At 47.5% G+C, this 18,247-nt stretch overlaps 1 protein-coding gene across 3 annotated transcripts; it reads left to right on the top strand.

Moving 5' to 3' along the window:
- Nucleotides 1-156: 156 nt before the first annotated feature.
- Nucleotides 157-17,857, top strand: tasorb (transcription activation suppressor b). 3 transcript variants are annotated; one of them, XM_029723832.1, is made up of 20 exons: nt 157-602; nt 2,086-2,231; nt 2,701-2,793; nt 2,998-3,070; nt 3,799-3,890; nt 4,068-4,362; nt 4,597-4,702; nt 5,688-5,791; nt 7,932-8,041; nt 8,427-8,499; nt 8,605-8,679; nt 8,780-9,574; nt 9,840-10,144; nt 10,225-11,469; nt 11,929-12,051; nt 13,601-13,760; nt 14,161-14,269; nt 15,066-15,244; nt 15,351-15,485; nt 15,939-17,857. In XM_029723832.1, the coding sequence occupies exons 1-20, from the start codon at nt 293-295 to the stop codon at nt 17,399-17,401; spliced, it is 5,991 nt and encodes a 1,996-aa protein (XP_029579692.1). In that variant the 5' UTR covers nt 157-292; the 3' UTR covers nt 17,402-17,857. The 3 variants fall into 3 exon arrangements, with proteins under 3 accessions (XP_029579692.1, XP_029579691.1, XP_029579690.1); XM_029723831.1 differs by having other exon boundaries at nt 158-602; nt 9,843-10,144; nt 15,936-17,857; XM_029723830.1 differs by having other exon boundaries at nt 158-602; nt 15,936-17,857.
- Nucleotides 17,858-18,247: the final 390 nt, after the last annotated feature.

The following is an 18,247-nucleotide window of genomic DNA, read 5'->3' as shown; positions in this document are numbered from 1 at the left end:
CCTTAGTGGAAAACCCCCCGAGGTAGACAGACAGACACCAGTTCAGCCAGCTGCTGTCTCAAACACTGAGGTATAATAACGGTCTCAAAGGAAGTTATTCGACTCAAGGGCCTGTAGGAGGCGCGGCTTTGCTTGAATGTAAACAGATTGACGCCAGCGCTTTGCTGTGGTGGAGAAGAAGGCATACGTCATATTCACAATGGCGGAGGCAGGGTGAGGAGTAGAGTGTGTCAGTTAAGTGGCGCAGTAACCAACTACATTGCCCGCGAAAGACGCTAACGGTGCCCGAAAAATGGCCCTGAACCCTGAAGTGGAGAGAAAAACTGACATAGAGTGTCTGAAGACCGGTGAGCTCGACTTGGAGAGCTGCGATAGCAAGACAAATTCGTTGTCAGCCGCCATCTCGGCCACATCCAACCAAAATGGCGATCAGACTGGATGTGAAGACGGTGTAATGCCCGAACAAGAAGCCTCTGAGCGGCGGAGGAGCGGGCAGACGGCCGCGAGAAGCTCCGATAATTCACCTTTACCCGGCCAGAGACAGGCTGAAGAGTTGCCAAGGAGAAATTTTCAGATCCCGAGGAAGATCAAGGAACGGAAAGGTTGTGCCCTTTCTCTAGTACTAGCTAGCTATTTCCAACAGAGGCTGCCCTGTGTTTCATAATTCAAGTGCTGCATGTTGCAAACCCGCGTTCCCTACCGTCAGAATTTAGATTAGCTATTGACATGGATTAATGTGATCCATCTTCAGAGGATAGTTAACGTTAGTTTATTGCGTACAAATAAACTATTGCCTTGGTAAAGGTAAAATCGGTTCCCGTACTCATCTCGGTCAGCATTGCAGGTAAGTTTTGGCTCAGGCGCGAGAAGAGAAGAAGCACATGAAGAGATGCTGCCCATCAAGCCTCCATATTACTTGGGTCTACATGGAGGATTGTGGAGAGTGAAATTAGTTTTGATGATGGTATTCAGCTGACGATTTTGAAAGCTTGTGGAAAATGAACATAGTAGTAAAGTCCCTTGGGTTGTACACACCACACCCATCTTCTAGGATCTAGGCCTAGACTGGTTACCATGGCCCTTCCATGAAGCTCCAGAGATAGTCATCATCCCATATCTTCATTGATTTGATACAGATTATAGTAGACAAGTCCAGACCCCAGTTGGAGTATTTGGGGGTAGAATACATGTAACTAGCTATACAGTGAAACCATTGGTCAGTCATCCAGGAATAGCCAGACTGGGAGAAGCTGCCAAGAGCTGTTTTAGTATTAGCTAGGTTAGTTCATTCTTTAGAATATTTGCTGTGCTGGTCTTGGCTCTTACATAAGATTTGCTTGGATTGTCATCAGAAAGCGCATCCATTCTATACCAATGGTGCCCACTATATTCACAGGTTGGTGTGTTTTGTTTTCATAATTGGGGAGATGCCGAATTATGATGCACAGCCTGCATGCAAAATACAATCCATCATACAAGTTGCTATCATGTGCATAGCTACATCAAGTTTAGTTTGATAATATTGTCTCTAGATTCTGGCCTTTGGCTTGACGGATATGTGTCATGCATTCTGACTAAATAGTATGCCTACACATTTTCAGAATGCATGTGCTATTATTATTATTTTTTTTAGATGTTCCTGTTCCTTAGTGTGATGTCACTGCATTTGGAAAATAGACTGGTGGATGAGACTTGGTTGGACATATTGCATCATCATAATTTAGCACAAAGTGTACAGAGAACTTTGCCCCTTTTATCTTGAAATAAACTGATCAGATACCCATCATGTAGCCTGTTGAGTTTTTTAAATGAACAGTGCATACAAATAAACAATGTAATCCAGCCCCTGTTCTATGGCTGTGTTTACACAGGCACACAATTCTGAGAATTTTTCCTCTAATTGTTCTTTTGACCAGTCATACCAGATCTTTTCACATCAGATATTTTTTTAGAGCTGATCTGACTGGTCAAAAGACCAATTAGTGATTGGGGAATTGGGCTGCCTGTGTGAACGCAGTCCAATTTGTGCCAATCACATCCCTGAATGATACTAATTCTCTGTTTGTCATCCCTGCTCCTCGGTAGGCCTGTACCAGTTTCTGGCCCCTGACTCCCGGGAATTTGAGGGCCTTGTGAAGATCCTCTCCTCCTTCTACCTGGATGCATCGTCCAGAGGGACATTCTCCTACTGCAAGGCCAGGCTCATTCACAATGAGCTACTAGAGAAAGAGGTAGCATCACCAAGCTCAACCACATTATTATCATACCCCCAACTTTTAAAGTTTTTTTTTGAGACCCCCCCCCCCAATCATATTTAACACAAACCAACCACATGGTACACCAAACTATACAGAAGCCCAGTGGGCCACAACAAATAAATAAAATAAACAATAAGACAGGCCATCAGCTGATCAGTCCGCCTCAGGCTGTTGTCAACAGCATGGCCCAGAGGTCTGTTATAAGAATTCCCATTTGCTATCACTTAAATCAAATCTTCACTTCCTAATGTTAAAATAAAATAAAACGCATACCCACTGCTGATATTCTCCCCAGACTGGCACAAAACACTAGTTGATAGTTTTTCACGACCAACAACAAATACACACTTCATACCTCACTGAAATTGACCCACCCTTTATATTGTTGTGCTTGCATTGTTTCTCATGATGCCATATTTTCTCCTGTTTGTGTGTGTGCCAGTTCATTGAGAAGAGGAGGGAGCTGAAGCAGGAGGGCCGTACAGACCCAGAGCTGGTGGAGTCCTACTGCTTCCTGTTCCCAGACAAGTCCAAGGTGAGCCTAAGGGCCTGCCTGCTTCACCAGGGGGTGTGGTATAGCGCCGTGATCTAGTACTCTGATCTAATGTTGGATCTTTACAATTGGATTATGCATTCGGCCTACAATTTGAGTTTGGCTGCTGGGCTCCTGATTGTCATTTGAAAAGCACAGTTGTATTTTATTTTTTGTTGGTATGATGATGTGATGTTCTTTTTCCAGCTCCCATGGATATGTGAGAAGGGTCTGTCTGTGGGACACTCCAGGATCACTACACTAGGAAATCCTGCTATGGGTGAGTGTGTGTGTGTGTAGTTGAATGTCATGTATGATATTGTTTTTAGGGAGAGTTTGCAAATGTCCAGAAGGAAGGCTTTTCTCTGTAATGCACTTGTCTAACTGTTCTAGATGTTGGGGGTATGTCAGTTAGACATGTGGTTGTCACCATACCTTATTTTTCCATGGCAAAAAGGAAAACACAAAGCAGACTAAACTCGTTGGTCCTTTAAAAACCTTCTGTATGTAACATATTGTGTGCTAAACGTTATTCTGGAAGTCAACATGCGGCTGTTTTTGTTTCCAACATTAGGACTGTTTTCCTCAGGAATTGTAGTCCACTTAATGTTTTGTTTCCTTTCCATGATACCTCTGAGTTTCGCGTTACTGGTTTTGTGACAACCCTGTTAGAAATGGATCTGCTTTTGAACGTTAAGGTTTAATTGACTCTCTCTAATAGAGGATAATCTGTATGCCTCATTACTGTAAGAGTAGCTTTATCCACTGCCAGACAGCTTAGAATGTCTACCAGATACCATTACATAAGAAGATACCTAATACATGGCCTAGCAACAGCTGAGTATGGTGGAAATGTTTATCACAATCCCTCAAACTTCAGTCATAAACTATAAACCCACACATAGCTATTTTGATTTTTGTTAGTCAAAAGTTAAAGTTGTCTATGCATGGTTTTTGCCTCCTTAGTTTGTTCTTGACTTGCCTTGCCTTTTTGTTTTGTCATTTCAGGTGTTTATCTGTCCAAATTCTCTGATTTGCTTCAAATGAACCCATTTGAAGCAGGCACTTGTGGAGACATCGTCATATTTAAAGTCATGAGGGTAAATGCATCTATCACACTCATTATGGACCCAACTTAAACTATATATATATATATATATTTTATTACGAACACCTAGAATGTAGTTGCTTACTTTTCAACAGCCTAGAATTACCATCGTTGAGTGCAACACCAGTTTCTATAATCTTTGACCCAGTGAGTGTGTTTGTCCCTTCAGGGCCGGCTGAAGAGCATCTTTGAGAACATGCCTAAGAGTGTCCTGGACCCCACACCCAAGTTTGACTGTCACATCTCCAAGAACGCCACGCGGGTCACCTCGTTGCTGTCCTACAGAGCCTTTGAACTCACGCAGCAGTACTTCTATGAGTTTGCTTTTGATGAGATCAAGCCGCGGCCCAGGCATGTGTGTCCCTACGCCGTGGTGTCTTTCCAGTACAAAGGCAAGGAGTCTGCTGCTGCACCTATGGCTGCACACAGGTTCAACAGCACTGTCTGTGAAGGAGGAAGCAAAGGTACACTCCTGTTTCTGCTTCTTCACCTTATCGCTCTGCTTTAGTCTATTTGTAAGGACATTTGTATTAAAAATGGAGGCAAAAGTATTTGTAGAATGTAGTTTGATAGCTACCTTGGAAGTTTGGCATATTGTGCCCTTTTTTGACTTGTGACTGTTGACTGGGGCCATTGTTCCTATTGCAATTGTGAAGTGTTTTGAATGCACTTTAAATAACGATTGATTTGCCTGTCAGGGAGGAGTAGCTACACTGTGTGGAGTGGGCCGCTGGTGAACAAGGGACAGGAGTTGTGCCAGGTGTCTCTACGCTCCTCTACACGCCACTTCCTCCCGTTCAAACTGTGAGAATCCTCTTTATTCTCCATACCTAAAACGCATGTATTTGTTGTCCATACCTAAAACACATGTATTTGTTATCAAATCTAATTTTATTGGTCACATATGTTATTGCGGATGTAGCGAAGTGCTTGTGTTTCTAGCTCCAACAGTGTAGTAATATCTAACAATACACACAAACCTAAAAGTAAAATAATGGAATTAAGTAATATATAAATATTAGGATGAGCCATGTCGGAGTGGCATAGACTAAAATAGAGTAGAATAGAATACAGTATATACATAAGAGATGAGTAAAGCAATGAAATGTGTATCCATTATTAAAGTGGCCAGTGATTCCAAGTCTATGTATATAGGGCAGCAGCCTCTAAGGTGCAGGGTTACGTAACAGGGTGGAAGCCGCCTAGTGATGGCTATTTAACAGTTTGATGGCCTTGTGATAGAAACTGTTTTTCAGTCTTGGTCCCAATTTGATGCACCTGTACTGACCTGGTCTTCTGGATGATAGCGGGGTGAGCAGGCTGTGGCTTGGGTGGTTGTTGTCCTTGATTATCTTTTTGGCCTTCCTGTGACATCGGGTGGTGTAGGTGTCCTGGAGGGCAGGTAGTTTGTCCCCGGTGATGCGTTGGGCAGACCGCACCACCCTCTGGAGAGCCCTGCAGTTGCGGGCGGTGCAGTTGCCATACCAGGCGGTGATACAACCCGACAGGATGCTCTACATTGTGCATCTGTAAAAGTTTTAGGTGCCAAGACAAATTTCTTCAGCCTCCTGAGGTTGAAGAGGCGCTGTTGCGCCGCCTTCACCACAGTGTCTGTGTGGGTGGACCATTTCAGTTTGTCAGGGATATGTACGCCAAGGAATTAAAACCTACCTAAAACACGTATTTGTTGTCCATACCTAAAACATGGATATCAGCAGTAATTCATAGTTAATAACGATGTTATGAGTACTGTAATAAGTTGATTGACGTGTGTGTGTGCCCTCTGCAGAACGGAGAAGTTGGAGATGAGTATGGGGATGCAGCTGGACCAGGTGAAGAGGAAGATCCCCTCTGTTCTGTTCTCCTGGGACACCTACAGCAGAACCCGAGAAGGTCCGAACCGCTCTACTCCTCTACTCTACTTCTGCTCTCTTCCTCTATTCTCCTCTCCTTCTAATCCTCTCCTCTATTCTCCTCTCCTTCTAATCCTCTCCTCTATTCTCCTCTCCTTCTAATCCTCTCCTCTATTCTCCTCTCCTTCTAATCCTCTCCTCTGTTCTGTTCTCCTTCTAATCCTCTCCTCTATTCTCCTCTCCTTCTAATCCTCTCCTCTATTCTCCTCTCCTTCTAATCCTCTCCTCTATTCTCCTCTCCTTCTAATCCTCTCCTCTGTTCTCCTCTCCTTCTAATCCTCTCCTCTGTTCTCCTCTCCTTCTAATCCTCTCCTCTATTCTCCTTCTAATCCTCTCCTCTATTCTCCTCTCCTTCTAATCCTCTCCTCTATTCTCCTCTCCTTCTAATCCTCTCCTCTGTTCTCCTCTCCTTCTAATCCTCTCCTCTATTCTCCTCTCCTTCTAATCCTCTCCTCTATTCTCCTCTCCTTCTAATCCTCTCCTCTATTCTCCTCTCCTTCTAATCCTCTCCTCTATTCTCCTCTCCTTCTAATCCTCTCCTCTATTCTCCTCTCCTTCTAATCCTCTCCTCTATTCTCCTCTCCTTCTAATCCTCTCCTCTATTCTCCTTCTAATCCTCTCCTCTATTCTCCTTCTAATCCTCTCCTCTATTCTCCTTCTAATCCTCTCCTCTATTCTCCTCTCCTTCCAATCCTCTCCTCTATTCTCCTCTCCTTCTAATCCTCTCCTCTATTCTCCTCTCCTCTATTCTCCTCTCCTCCTAATCCTCTCCTCTATTCTCCTCTCCTTCTAATCCTCTCCTCTATTCTCCTTCTAATCCTCTCCTCTATTCTCCTCTCCTTCCAATCCTCTCCTCTATTCTCCTCTCCTTCTAATCCTCTCCTCTATTCTCCTCTCCTTCTAATCCTCTCCTCTATTCTCCTCTCCTTCTAATCCTCTCCTCTATTCTCCTCTCCTCCTAATCCTCTCCTCTATTCTCCTCTCCTTCTAATCCTCTCCTCTATTCTCCTCTCCTTCCAATCCTCTCCTCTATTCTCCTCTCCTTCTAATCCTCTCCTCTATTCTCCTCTCCTTCTAATCCTCTCCTCTATTCTCCTCTCCTTCTAATCCTCTCCTCTATTCTCCTCTCCTTCTAATCCTCTCCTCTATTCTCCTTCTAATCCTCTCCTCTATTCTCCTCCTTCCAATCCTCTCCTCTATTCTCCTCTCCTCTATTCTCCTCTCCTTCTAATCCTCTCCTCTATTCTCCTTCTAATCCTCTCCTCTATTCTCCTCTCCTTCTAATCCTCTCCTCTATTCTCCTCTCCTTCCAATCCTCTCCTCTATTCTCCTCTCCTTCTAATCCTCTCCTCTATTCTCCTCTCCTTCTAATCCTCTCCTCTATTCTCCTCTCCTTCTAATCCTCTCCTCTATTCTCCTCTCCTTCTAATCCTCTCCTCTATTCTCCTCCTTCTAATCCTCTCCTCTATTCTCCTCTCCTTCTAATCCTCTCCTCTATTCTCCTCTCCTTCTAATCCTCTCCTCTATTCTCCTCTCCTTCTAATCCTCTCCTCTATTCTCCTCTCCTTCTAATCCTCTCCTCTATTCTCCTCTCCTTCTAATCCTCTCCTCATTCTATATTCCTCTATCCTCCTCCTCTCCAGCCTTAGTTCTAGTCTGGTTAATCTATACTCTGACCAAGACAACAGTCCATAGATGCTATAGAATTACATGACAACACTTAACAGTCCCTCCAAGATTTCGCAGTGTTTGTGTGATGCTTGCTTTTACTGTGTTAATTCTGACATCTTGAATGGCAATTTGCAATAATTTTGTCCAATTTGTCACATGCGCTGCTGAGGAAAAAAGCTTGTTGACCTGTTCTTTGATTGAGCCATTTTATGTGCTAAAGGTACAGTGATTGCTTAAAATTGCGAACCCTCTTTTTCTAGTGAGGCGAATGGACAGTTATATGCGGTAATGTTGCGACGATTTGAGTTTTATGCGGTGATTGGTCAGATTTGCAAGCCCTCGCATAATATTACTCTAACAACAATGTAGGACCTTTCACCCGGAATCACTGTGTGGTTATTTTTTAAACTTTAGAGTGGAACTTGTTCTGACCGAGCTGTGTGTTTCAGTGCTGAAGTGTGGGATCTACTGCAGCCTGTTTGAGGTGGTGGATGGGAAGGGTAAAGCGACCAGCAGCACTCTCTCAGGACTCATACATAAACTGGAGAGAGAGCGGATGGTGAGTCACTCCCTGACCGTCCCTCTGCAGGATGTTTTAATGAATAGTGTTTAATGATTACACAGCAACACTAGACGGGGTAGGGAGGAGATGTATCGTGGATCATTATATTACACACCCAGGCTTTCACATGGGTTGTCATAATGGTCCCCCATAATGTTTGATATGTAGGTCAGCTAACTGGTGAGTTCCCTAGAAATGGGCATGTCTTGAAGACTGGTTGTCATTTGGTTTCCATATTTGTTTAAAGGTAGAGCTAATGCCCATGCCACATATGAAATGATTGTCCCTGTTTTAAGTGTGAATTTCTGTTGTTGCACAGCTGCACTGTATGAAAATGTTTGTTTAGATGTATTGAATGTTAACGTCTCCTCCTCCTGTGTAGGTGCTGGTGAAGCCTTTAGTTGATAAAGGCTTTCTCTTCCTCTTGTCATCTACTCAGATGTTCAATCCCAACGGTACGTCCTCTGTCTCTCCTTATCTCAGGTCTCTCTGACTCTTTCCATTGATCTGACATGTTCTTCGTGTGGGTTAATACTGAGGAGTTGTTTTGTGTATTCTAGAACGTCGGGGGAGGGTTGAGAAGAGCCTGCAGGCACTATTTGTCTTTCAGGAGTCCAGGGGAGTCGCCAAGTTCAGTAAGTATTCTAAAATGTCCTTCCTCAAACCACAGTTACATATTGAATGTCAGGAACAGCCTTTATGAGCAGTATGTATACTTATGTCTGCCTCCCCCAGCGCCCAGACTGTCAGAGCAGGAGCCCCTGTCAGCTGAGCCCCTGCCCCCCCTCCTGGCCTCCATGGACCCCTTCATTCCAGCCCTGCACTACGCCTTGCTCAAGATGCGCTCCACCCCCGATAACAAGCACCTCAGCACCGTGGTGGAGCGCCAGGCCCTAGACTACCTGACCAGGAGGGACAGCGGCCGGGCCTTCCTCCTCCCAGAGTACCAACAGAACCTGGACGAGAGAGGCAACGTGCACCCCGCGCCCCGCCCCAAATCCAACATGGAGGGCCTGCTGCGTTCCTACCTCCACGGCCTCTCCTCGGCCTACGTCCTTCCCATTGTCAAGGCCAGGGACATGATGGACAGGATCAACCAGCCCCCGCCTGCCCCAGCTCCAACTGTCCCGGACTACAGCCCTGTGTCAGACTGGGGGGGGTCAGGGGGGTCAGACAGACCAGAGAGGGTGGAGAGGCAACCTCTAGAGAGACCAGAGAGCAGCAGGAGGAGAGGGGGGCCGTCCCAGACCCATTCTAACGGGGCCGCAGCAGGGACAGGGGCCCCGCCCCAGAGGTCCAGGTTGGCCCAGAGTGAGTACGATAAGGACAAGATGAAAGAGTTGCTGAAGCTGATCCAGCTGCATAAGGCCCTGGTGAAGGAGCCAGGAGGGAAGGAGAGGGCCGATGGGGGTGACGAGGGGGCCTGGGAGGGCCCCCACGGCCTGAAAAGGAAACTAGAGGAGGACGAATCAGGGGCCATGTCTAAATACCTACGAGGAGCCCACTTCAGCAATGGAGAGCCCAGTAGAGGTGAGACTGGTTTCTGTGTGGGAGAGGCGTGAGTCTGTGGGAAAGACTGGAAGAATAAGGGAAAGAGCAAGTGGGAGGGAGACAGTTTGGTAGGGAGTAGTATGGACTGAGCAAGTTAATGCCAACCAAAGAGAATATTGCCATTTTAAAACTAGGCCTTTTTCATAAATAATATCCTTACGGTGTGTGTTTTGTAAAAGCCTACCTTATAAACATGGTAAGCAAGGCTACATCCCTCTTAGCCCCACTGTCTCTGTCCTCCCAGTAGCCCAGGGGGAGGAGGTAGAGAACTACAACCTGGCAGCAGTAATGGAGAGCATGGGGATCTATGACACTGACCTGAGGGACAGGGGAAACACTTCCCAAGCCTCCTCAGCCAACGAGACACAGCGCCTGCTCAAGATCCTGCTCTCCACCCTCAACAAGGCCATGGTTCAAGGCGCTGCCGCGGCCCCCGCTGACCTACCTGACCACGTGGAGCCCTCCACGGGCTCGGCCACCACGGAGAACCCCCTGACTGGAGCTCCGATTGAAGGGCGAGTGGAGCAGGCCCGACAGGACTTCTTTGAGGTGAGATGCGTGTGTGGGAGAAAAAAATGAAGTATGGACTGGTGTTTGTGATGTGACTGACCATGTTGTTGTGTGTTTAGGAGCAGACTGTGTGCAGTCTGACCAGCCCCTTTAGCCCTGACTCTCCAGGACAACAGCCACACACCTCAGACAACCCATCACTCACCTGGGAACTGGCCTCTCACACAGACAAACCTATCCCCTTCTTTGAATCTCAGAACGACGGCAACTTTGAGCAGAGGGGAGGTCTGGAGGGGGGTGAGAGAGGTCTGAGAGGTGTCTCTGTGGAGCGGGAGAGGGTAACAAAGGAAGCCTCAATAGAGAGGGGAGCCAAGGGGGCTTCCTTGGAGAGGGAGATGGCTCTGAGGGGAGCTTTTCTGGAAGGGGGAACCAGGTACACCTCCCTAGAGGGGGAAAGCAAGGTGGAGAAGCCAGCCAGGGGTGTTTCCCTGGAGAGGGTAGCCAGGCCGTCCAGCACTCTGGACACTATCGTAAGCCAGGAGCTCCACTGCCTCTCCAACTCCATCCAGGGCCTCATGGACAACCAGAAGATCTACTACAACTCCCAGCTGCCCCCACAGCTGTCCCCACGCAACACCTGGCAGCCCAACAGCTCGTTCTCAGACTTTGTGGCTCCCTATGTTGTGTCTGTCCCTGTTCAGGGCCACGTCAACACCCTGTGTGAGAGAATGGGCCGACTAGTGCCCAAACCTCGCCGCACAGACTCTGCTAAAACACCTGGGGCTCGTTCTACCCTCCATGCTCCCTCCGCCACTACCCATCCTATTTCCTCTTTCCCTCCCCCGCCCCATTCCCTCTCCTCCATCCCTCCCCTTCCTTCCATGCATCACCTTCCACCCCCGCCTGCCCTCGTCCACTCTCCTGCCCCTGTCCTCATCACGTCCCCCACCGCCAAGCCTGTCCCCAAAACCAAAGCACAGCCCCCTCAGGCTAAGAGCTCCTCTTCTTCCCAGAACCGGCCCAAACCGGTCCCGTTCAAACAGACACACAAGAACCCCTCTGCAGCACAGAAGCCCTCCACAGAGAGGAAGTCAGAACCATCTGCTTCAAAGAGAGGGGTCTACTCTCCCTCCCAGGCCTCAATGGACTCCTCAGACTCCACCCCAAAACGGCCTAAACAAGATGCCATCACAGCCCCCTCTCCCCTGACTCCGGCGTCAGCCGCTGGACTACTGATGGGCCAGCTGAAGCCTGAGGTGTTCAGCAGCCTGGTGGAGATCTTCAAGGACGTGCAGAGGAACACGGTCAGGTTCTACATCCACTCTGGAGAGGAGGAGGAGAGTGACATCTGTGTGGAGATCAAGGTACTATAGGCATCAGTTATGATCAACACTCATGTCAATGTTTGCCCCACGTAAGAAGAGACTCATTCTTACTGATTGCGTTAACACTTCACCAATACCTCTATCCAAGCTTTCTCTGACACAGGCACTGCATTATCAGCTGTAATTATCTGCACTGTGACGGGACAATCAGTGTTCCCTCGTGTTGTTGATCTGAAAACATGTTAAACTGACGTTGTCCTCTGGAGGACGAGGAGAGTCACACTTCACACTTTTTTTACTGCAACAAGAACACTTTATGGCTGTCTGCATTCTCTGCCATAATAAATTGTAGTACACTACTGAGATAATATTGCACCACTATTATCTCTTCCTCATCCCCTCATCTGTCTGCTCCTTGTTAATTTGGTTTTGTGTGGTGTGTTGCTGACTTCTGCTCCTGTTTTTAAACTCCCTCTTTCTGTCTCATCCCTGTGACAGGAGTACTTGCTGAGCCTGGGCAACACAGAGTGTAACCCCCAGATGTTCCTGGAGAATAACAGCAGTCTGGATAAGTTGCTCATCGTCATTCAGAACGAGGACATCTCAGCCCACGTCAACAAGGTAACATTACCATCCTGGCTGGCTGCTAGGATGAGTCAATATCGCCACGGCACCAGACAGAATGTTGTCTGCATAGGGAGAATTCTCCTCAGCCCCCGGGAAATAGTGGAATTCTAATTGGACCTGTTGATTTTTAGATCCACCAAAAACCTGGATGGTGCACAGATACACTACATGACCGAAAGTATGTGGACAGCTGCTCATCAAACATCTCGTCCCAAAATCATGGGCATTAATATGGAGTTTGTCCCCCCTTTGCTGCTATAACAGCCTCCACTCTTCTGGGAAGGCTTTCAACTAGATGTTAGAACATTTTAATGCGGGGACTTGCTTCCATTCAGCCACGAGCATTAGTGAGTTCAGGCACTGACGTTGGGCGATAAGGCCTGGCTCGCAGTCGGCATTGCAATTCATCCCAAAAGTCTTCAATAAGGTTGAGGTCAGGGCTCTGTGCAGGCCAGTCAAGTTCTTCCACATCGATCTTGGCAAACCATTTCAATATGGACCTCGCTTTGTGCATGGGGGTATTGTCATGCTGAAACAGGAAAGGGCCTTCACAAACTGCTGCCACAAAGTTGGAAACAGAATCGTCTAGAATGTCATTGTATACTGTAGCATTAAGATTTCCCTTCGCTGGAACTAAGCGGCCTAGCCCGAACCATGAAAAACAGCCCCAGACCATTATTCCTCCTCTACCAAACTTTACAGTTGGCACTATGCATTCGGGCACGTAGCATTCTCAGATTAGCCCGTCGGACTGCCAGATAGTGAAGTGTGATTCGTCACTCCAGAGAACGCGTTTCTACTGCTCCAGAGTCCAATGACGGCGAGCTTTACACCACTCCAGCCGACGCTTGACATTGAGCTTGGTGATCTTAGGCTTGTGTGCGGCTGCTCGGCCATTGAAACCCATTTCATGAAGCTCCCAACGAACAGTTATTGTTCTGACATTGCATCCAGAGGCAGTTTGGAACTTGGTGGTGAGTGTTGCAACCGAGGGCAGGTTTTTTTACGCGCTTCAGCAGTTGGCGGTCCCGTTCTGTGAGCTTCTGTGGCCTACCAATTCGTGGGTGAGCCGTTGTTGCTTTGAAACGTTTCCACTTCACAATAACAGCACTTACAGTTGACCGGGGCAGCTCTAGCAGGGCAGAAATTTGATCAACTGACTTGTTGGAAAGGTGGCATCCTATGACGGTTCCACGTTGAACGTCACTGACCTCTTCAGTAAGGCCATTCTACTGCCAAAGCTCGTCTATGGAGATGGCATGGCTGTGTGCTCAGTTTTATACACCTGTCAGCAACGTGTGTGGCTGAAATAGCCAATTCAACATATTTGAAGGGGTGTCCATCTACTTTTGTGTATATATAGTGTAAAGTGTCGTTTTAATTGAATATATAGACAGAGCTGGATGACATGATCTTCATGGCAACTAGTCTAGACAGTCATCACCTCTGTCTCACACAAATGTTAATTTCGATGTTAAGGATGAATTTAATGCTCTATGTGTCTTATTTAAAGGTTGATTCTGAACCATGTTCCCCCTGTCAGATCCCAGCTCTGGTGTCATTGAAGAAGCTGTCCACGGTGAGCTTTGCAGGAGTTGACAGTCTGGACGATGTGAAGAACCACACTTACAACGAGCTCTTTGTCTCTGGAGGATTCATAGTGTCTGACGAGTTTGTCCTCAACCCAGACTTCATAACACACGGTGAGTCTGCTGAAGCAGTCTCACCTGTCATCAACAGTCATTGTGATGTGTGGGATCCACATGTGAATATTACCAGTTATGCAGTTTTTTTCGGTCACCCTTCTTTCTATACAGTTGGATAAATTCCACAGTGACTGGGGATTGTGTTTGTTAATGAGATGCATCTATATTCTAATTGAAAACAGTATTTGGCCAATTGTTTTTTTCCCCTTACAATTCAATCATTGTTTTATGTACCATGTAGCTGTGCCATTACATTCTGGTTAGGGAAGTGGTAATATATTGACTACAGATGGAAAGGGAAAAGACTGAACTCATGACTGGTCATTGATTTGATGGGATCAGTGTGTGTTGTGTTCCCTGTACAGACTGGTGTTGTGTTATTGTGTTCCCTGTGCAGACCGGTTGCAGGCGTTCCTGCGGTTCCTAGAGGAGCAGAGCTCTCCAGAGAACCCCTGGCAGTGGAAGATCCACAATAAGTCCCAGAAGAAACTCAAAGAGCTGGGCAGGTCAGTAACTATCTCTACTACTACTATTCAGCATGACCTGAGACATTGACCTCTCTCAATCCATTCAGTAACTACCTCCATCCTATAGGACTACCAAGTCAACCAATTAGGAAGGTCTCTGGGAAGTCCAAAGTAGTAGTAGTGACTGTTTTACGTTTGGTATTTTATAAGGATCTCCATCAGCTGTTGCAGAAGCTACTCTTCCTTGAGTCTACACAAAACATGAAACATAATACAGAATGACGTAATACAGAAAGAACATCATTCGACAAGAACGGCTCAAGGACAGAACTACATACATTTTTGAAAAAGGCACACGTAGCCTACATATCAATGCATACACACAAACTATCTAGGTCAAATAGGGGAGAGGCGTAGTGCCGCGAGGTGTTGCTTTATCTGTTTTTTGAAACCAGGTTTGCTGTTTATTTGAGCAATATGAGATGGAAGGAAGTTCCATGCAATAAGGGCTCTATATAATACTGTACGCTTTCTTGAATTTGTTCCGGATTTGGGGACTGTGAAAACACCCCTGGTGGGATAAGTGTGGGCCAGCTGCAGCTTAACTAGGTCTTTCCTTGCAGCACTGGACCACACGACTGGACAATAATCAAGATTAGACAAAACTAGAGCCTGCAGAACTTTCTTTTTGAAGTGCGGTGTCAAGGCTGAAAAACAAAACACACATTATAATCATATTATCATGCTTTCATCCAAAACTTTTTTTGTGTGCTTTTTGTCTTACCTATTCAGACTTTTAGTAACAGACAGTCCCACCTCCTCTCTCCTCTTATAGGTTGAACAGTGATGCCGTGGCTCTCCTCAACCTGCTGACAGCCTATCAGAAGAAGCACCTGGTGGAGTTCTTGCCTTACCATGAGTGTGACGCCCAATCACGCCAGGCCCCTGATCTGGACTGCCTGGTCAAGCTCCAGGCTAACCACACCCAGCACCGCCACTTTATCTTCCTCACAGGTACCACAGCATCATTATCGTGACACATCGTCTCCTAACCCTCGGTGGTACATTATGTGCCAGTATGTGTATTAACTGAACCGCCCTGTCTTGTTTGTCCCTCCAGAGAGGCGCTTTGAGATGTTCATGCAGTACTCCAGGAACGGCATAGTGATCGCCAGCATTGATGACATCATGACCAGTTTCCACAGCCTGATTGGCTCCAGAGATCAGAAACAGCTGCCCACACCGCCCTCCACTGGTGGGTGATGTCAACAACAACTTCACAATTACATTGCTCTTTGGCCCTGTTCAAGTACTATCAATTGGATCTCTTTCCTTGATGTGAGGTCCAAATGTTTTACGTCTTCCCTGTGGCTCAGTTGGTAGAGCATGGTGTTTGCAACACCAGCATGGTGTGTGCAACGCCAGGGTTGTGGGTTCGATTCCCACGGGGGGCCAGTACAAAAAAAAAATGCATGAAATGAAATGTAAGTCGCTCTGGATAAGAGCGTCTGCTAAATGACAATGTAAAAATGTAAATGTTATGGTCAAATTGTCAGTTTTGAATACATCAATCTTTTCCCCTGTCCCTTCTTTATCTACTCTCCTCTTCTCCCCCCCTCTCCTTCTCCCTCTCCTCTTCCTCGCTTCCCCTCTACTCCCTCGCTTGCTCGTCTCTTCCTTTCCTCCTCGTCTCTTCCTCTCTCAGTAGTGCATGATAAGTGTATAGAAGAGGAGGATATGTCGCTGGACTCTGATGACGACACCCACAACCAGGTGATCGTAGAGCATCCTGCCCAATCCCAGGAGGGGGTAGCAGCAGGGGGTATGGGGGACTCAACCCAGCAGCCCCCCTTACCAGAGTCAGACGAGTTCCGCCCCCCTCTCCCCGACCAGCTCAACACCCCTGGCCGACACACCCCCTCCTCCCTCTCCTATTCCAGCAGAACCCCCAACCTGTCCAACTTCGCTGCTCTCAAATCTGCCATCTCCCAGTTCAAAGCCTCCAACCAGATTGGTAGGGCGGACATAGGCAGCACATCGCCAGGAGGGTTTTCTGTCAACCCCCACCAGAGCTTCCTGTGTCCGTCTACACAGTGGGTGTCCTACTCTGGCTCCTCCGGCTACACAGCCTCCCCAGCCTACCCCGCCTCGCCCTGCAGCACCACCCAAGAACAGGACTACAGAAACCCAGCCGCAGTACCTACTACAGCCCCAGGGTCCACTCTGACCAGCCAGGCTCCCCTCACCCTACCAGACATCCCCCAGCCTCCCCCGCCTCCTCCACATCTCAAGATGGGTGGGACTCTGACCCAGTCGTTTAGCCTGCCTGGCTCTGTTAGTGGCGCGGCTGGGGTTGGTGTTGGAGCATCTATCTCCACAGTCAGCAACACTAGTACTCTGCCTAGCACAGCCATAGTGGCCTCTTCCTCTTCTCTCTCTACTGCACTAACATACTCTGACCCTACTGTTGCCACCACAGCCTCCTTAGGCCTGGACTACACTCAGAGCGACATGGTCCAGCTTAGCTACCCGGCAGCGGTCAGCTCCAGCGCTAACGGGACCCCCACCCAGCAGGGGGACAGGAGACTCAGTGGGCCCGGGGAGTGCCCATGGGGGTTAGGAGGAGGAACCCCTAACAGCCAGGGAGGGGCCAGGCCTGGCTCTGTCTCCCATAGCGGCCTCACCCAAGGTGGGGAGAGGGAGAGGACAGGCACTCCTGGTGGCAGTACCCCTGGAAGTCAGGGGGGCAGGACTCCAGGGAACAGTGTAGAAAGCCTTGGCGCGGGTATGGCTGTTCCCTCTGTGGCCACCAGGGGGGGCTCAATAGCTAGGCCCATGCTGCCCATCCATGGAGGGACTGGAGGCAGTCGAGGTGGAGAGGCCAATGTCCAGCCACTCAGAGGTGGTGGCTACGGCTGTTTAGGTGCCATGCCTGGACAGATGGGTATGGGACGCGGCGGCATGGGACGAGGGGGTATGGGTCCCGGGTCGTTAGGGGGGTACAGAGGGAGAGGAGGCCCACAGAGAGGCCCCTGGCCCAGGCCGGGAATGGGACCCGAACGGCCGGATGGAGGTGGACCCTGCGGACCCTCCTGGGGTTACCCGAAGGGGAGGGGAGGGGGACAAGATTACTACTCAGATTACACATACTCACACAACTACTCCCCCTGAACAGACAATCATGATTAGAGGGGAGAATGGACATGCCACACTCAGAGACTGGTAGAGCTGTCTGAATGTACATATAGACTTGTCATAAACACTTTGAATTGATAATGGTCAGAAGGATCCTGTTTTTTTTACAAATAAACTTGATACAGGCAGTGCCGAGTGTCGATACTGTCGTAACCGTACGCTCTTTACATGTAAGCTGTTTCAAACCCCTGTTCCGACCACTATATTTATAATTGTCAAGAAATGTAATGGCCTTCCAAGTGTCTCGGTTTTGTTTTATTTTTTATTCTTTGTTTTTTTTCCGGTTTGTGAACAAGGGGGAAAAGGCAGACTATTTTTTTAAAGAAAGAAAAAAGATCAGTGAAAGGCACTACTTTCGCTGTTGGTTTTCTTTTTTACATCCTTGGTTGTTCCCCCAAAAAGATCTATTAAAATAAACATGTTTCAAATCATATGTTGCTTTAATGACTTTTAGCATGATTATGATGAGTAGCAATCAAAAAGCATGCTCCACAGCTGTCACCACCTGTTATTGGGCTTTCTTTTAATACTTCTAGTATACCCCCTTCAGGTCTATCCCTCAGTTTAATGATGAATGAATCGTCCTGACAGCCTATTAGGCTAAGCCTCATCTGTCCATCATGGATGTGTCAAGCTTCTTAACTCTGTAATGGGATGGATTGTTGTAGAAAAAAATGTGTACTAACATTTTGGTATGGAGCGCTAAGAACTTCCATGAATCTGTAACTGACATCTGTCGTTGGTTTAATGAGTCTAGCAACCACAAGGTTCAGAAGTATGATGGTAGGGCTGCATTTTTAGAGTAATCTGATTGGTCAAAAT

This window comes from Salmo trutta, chromosome 30, assembly GCF_901001165.1.
Source record: "Salmo trutta chromosome 30, fSalTru1.1, whole genome shotgun sequence".
Taxonomy (NCBI): domain Eukaryota; kingdom Metazoa; phylum Chordata; class Actinopteri; order Salmoniformes; family Salmonidae; genus Salmo; species Salmo trutta.
This window is presented reverse-complemented; position numbering and strand designations above follow the sequence as displayed.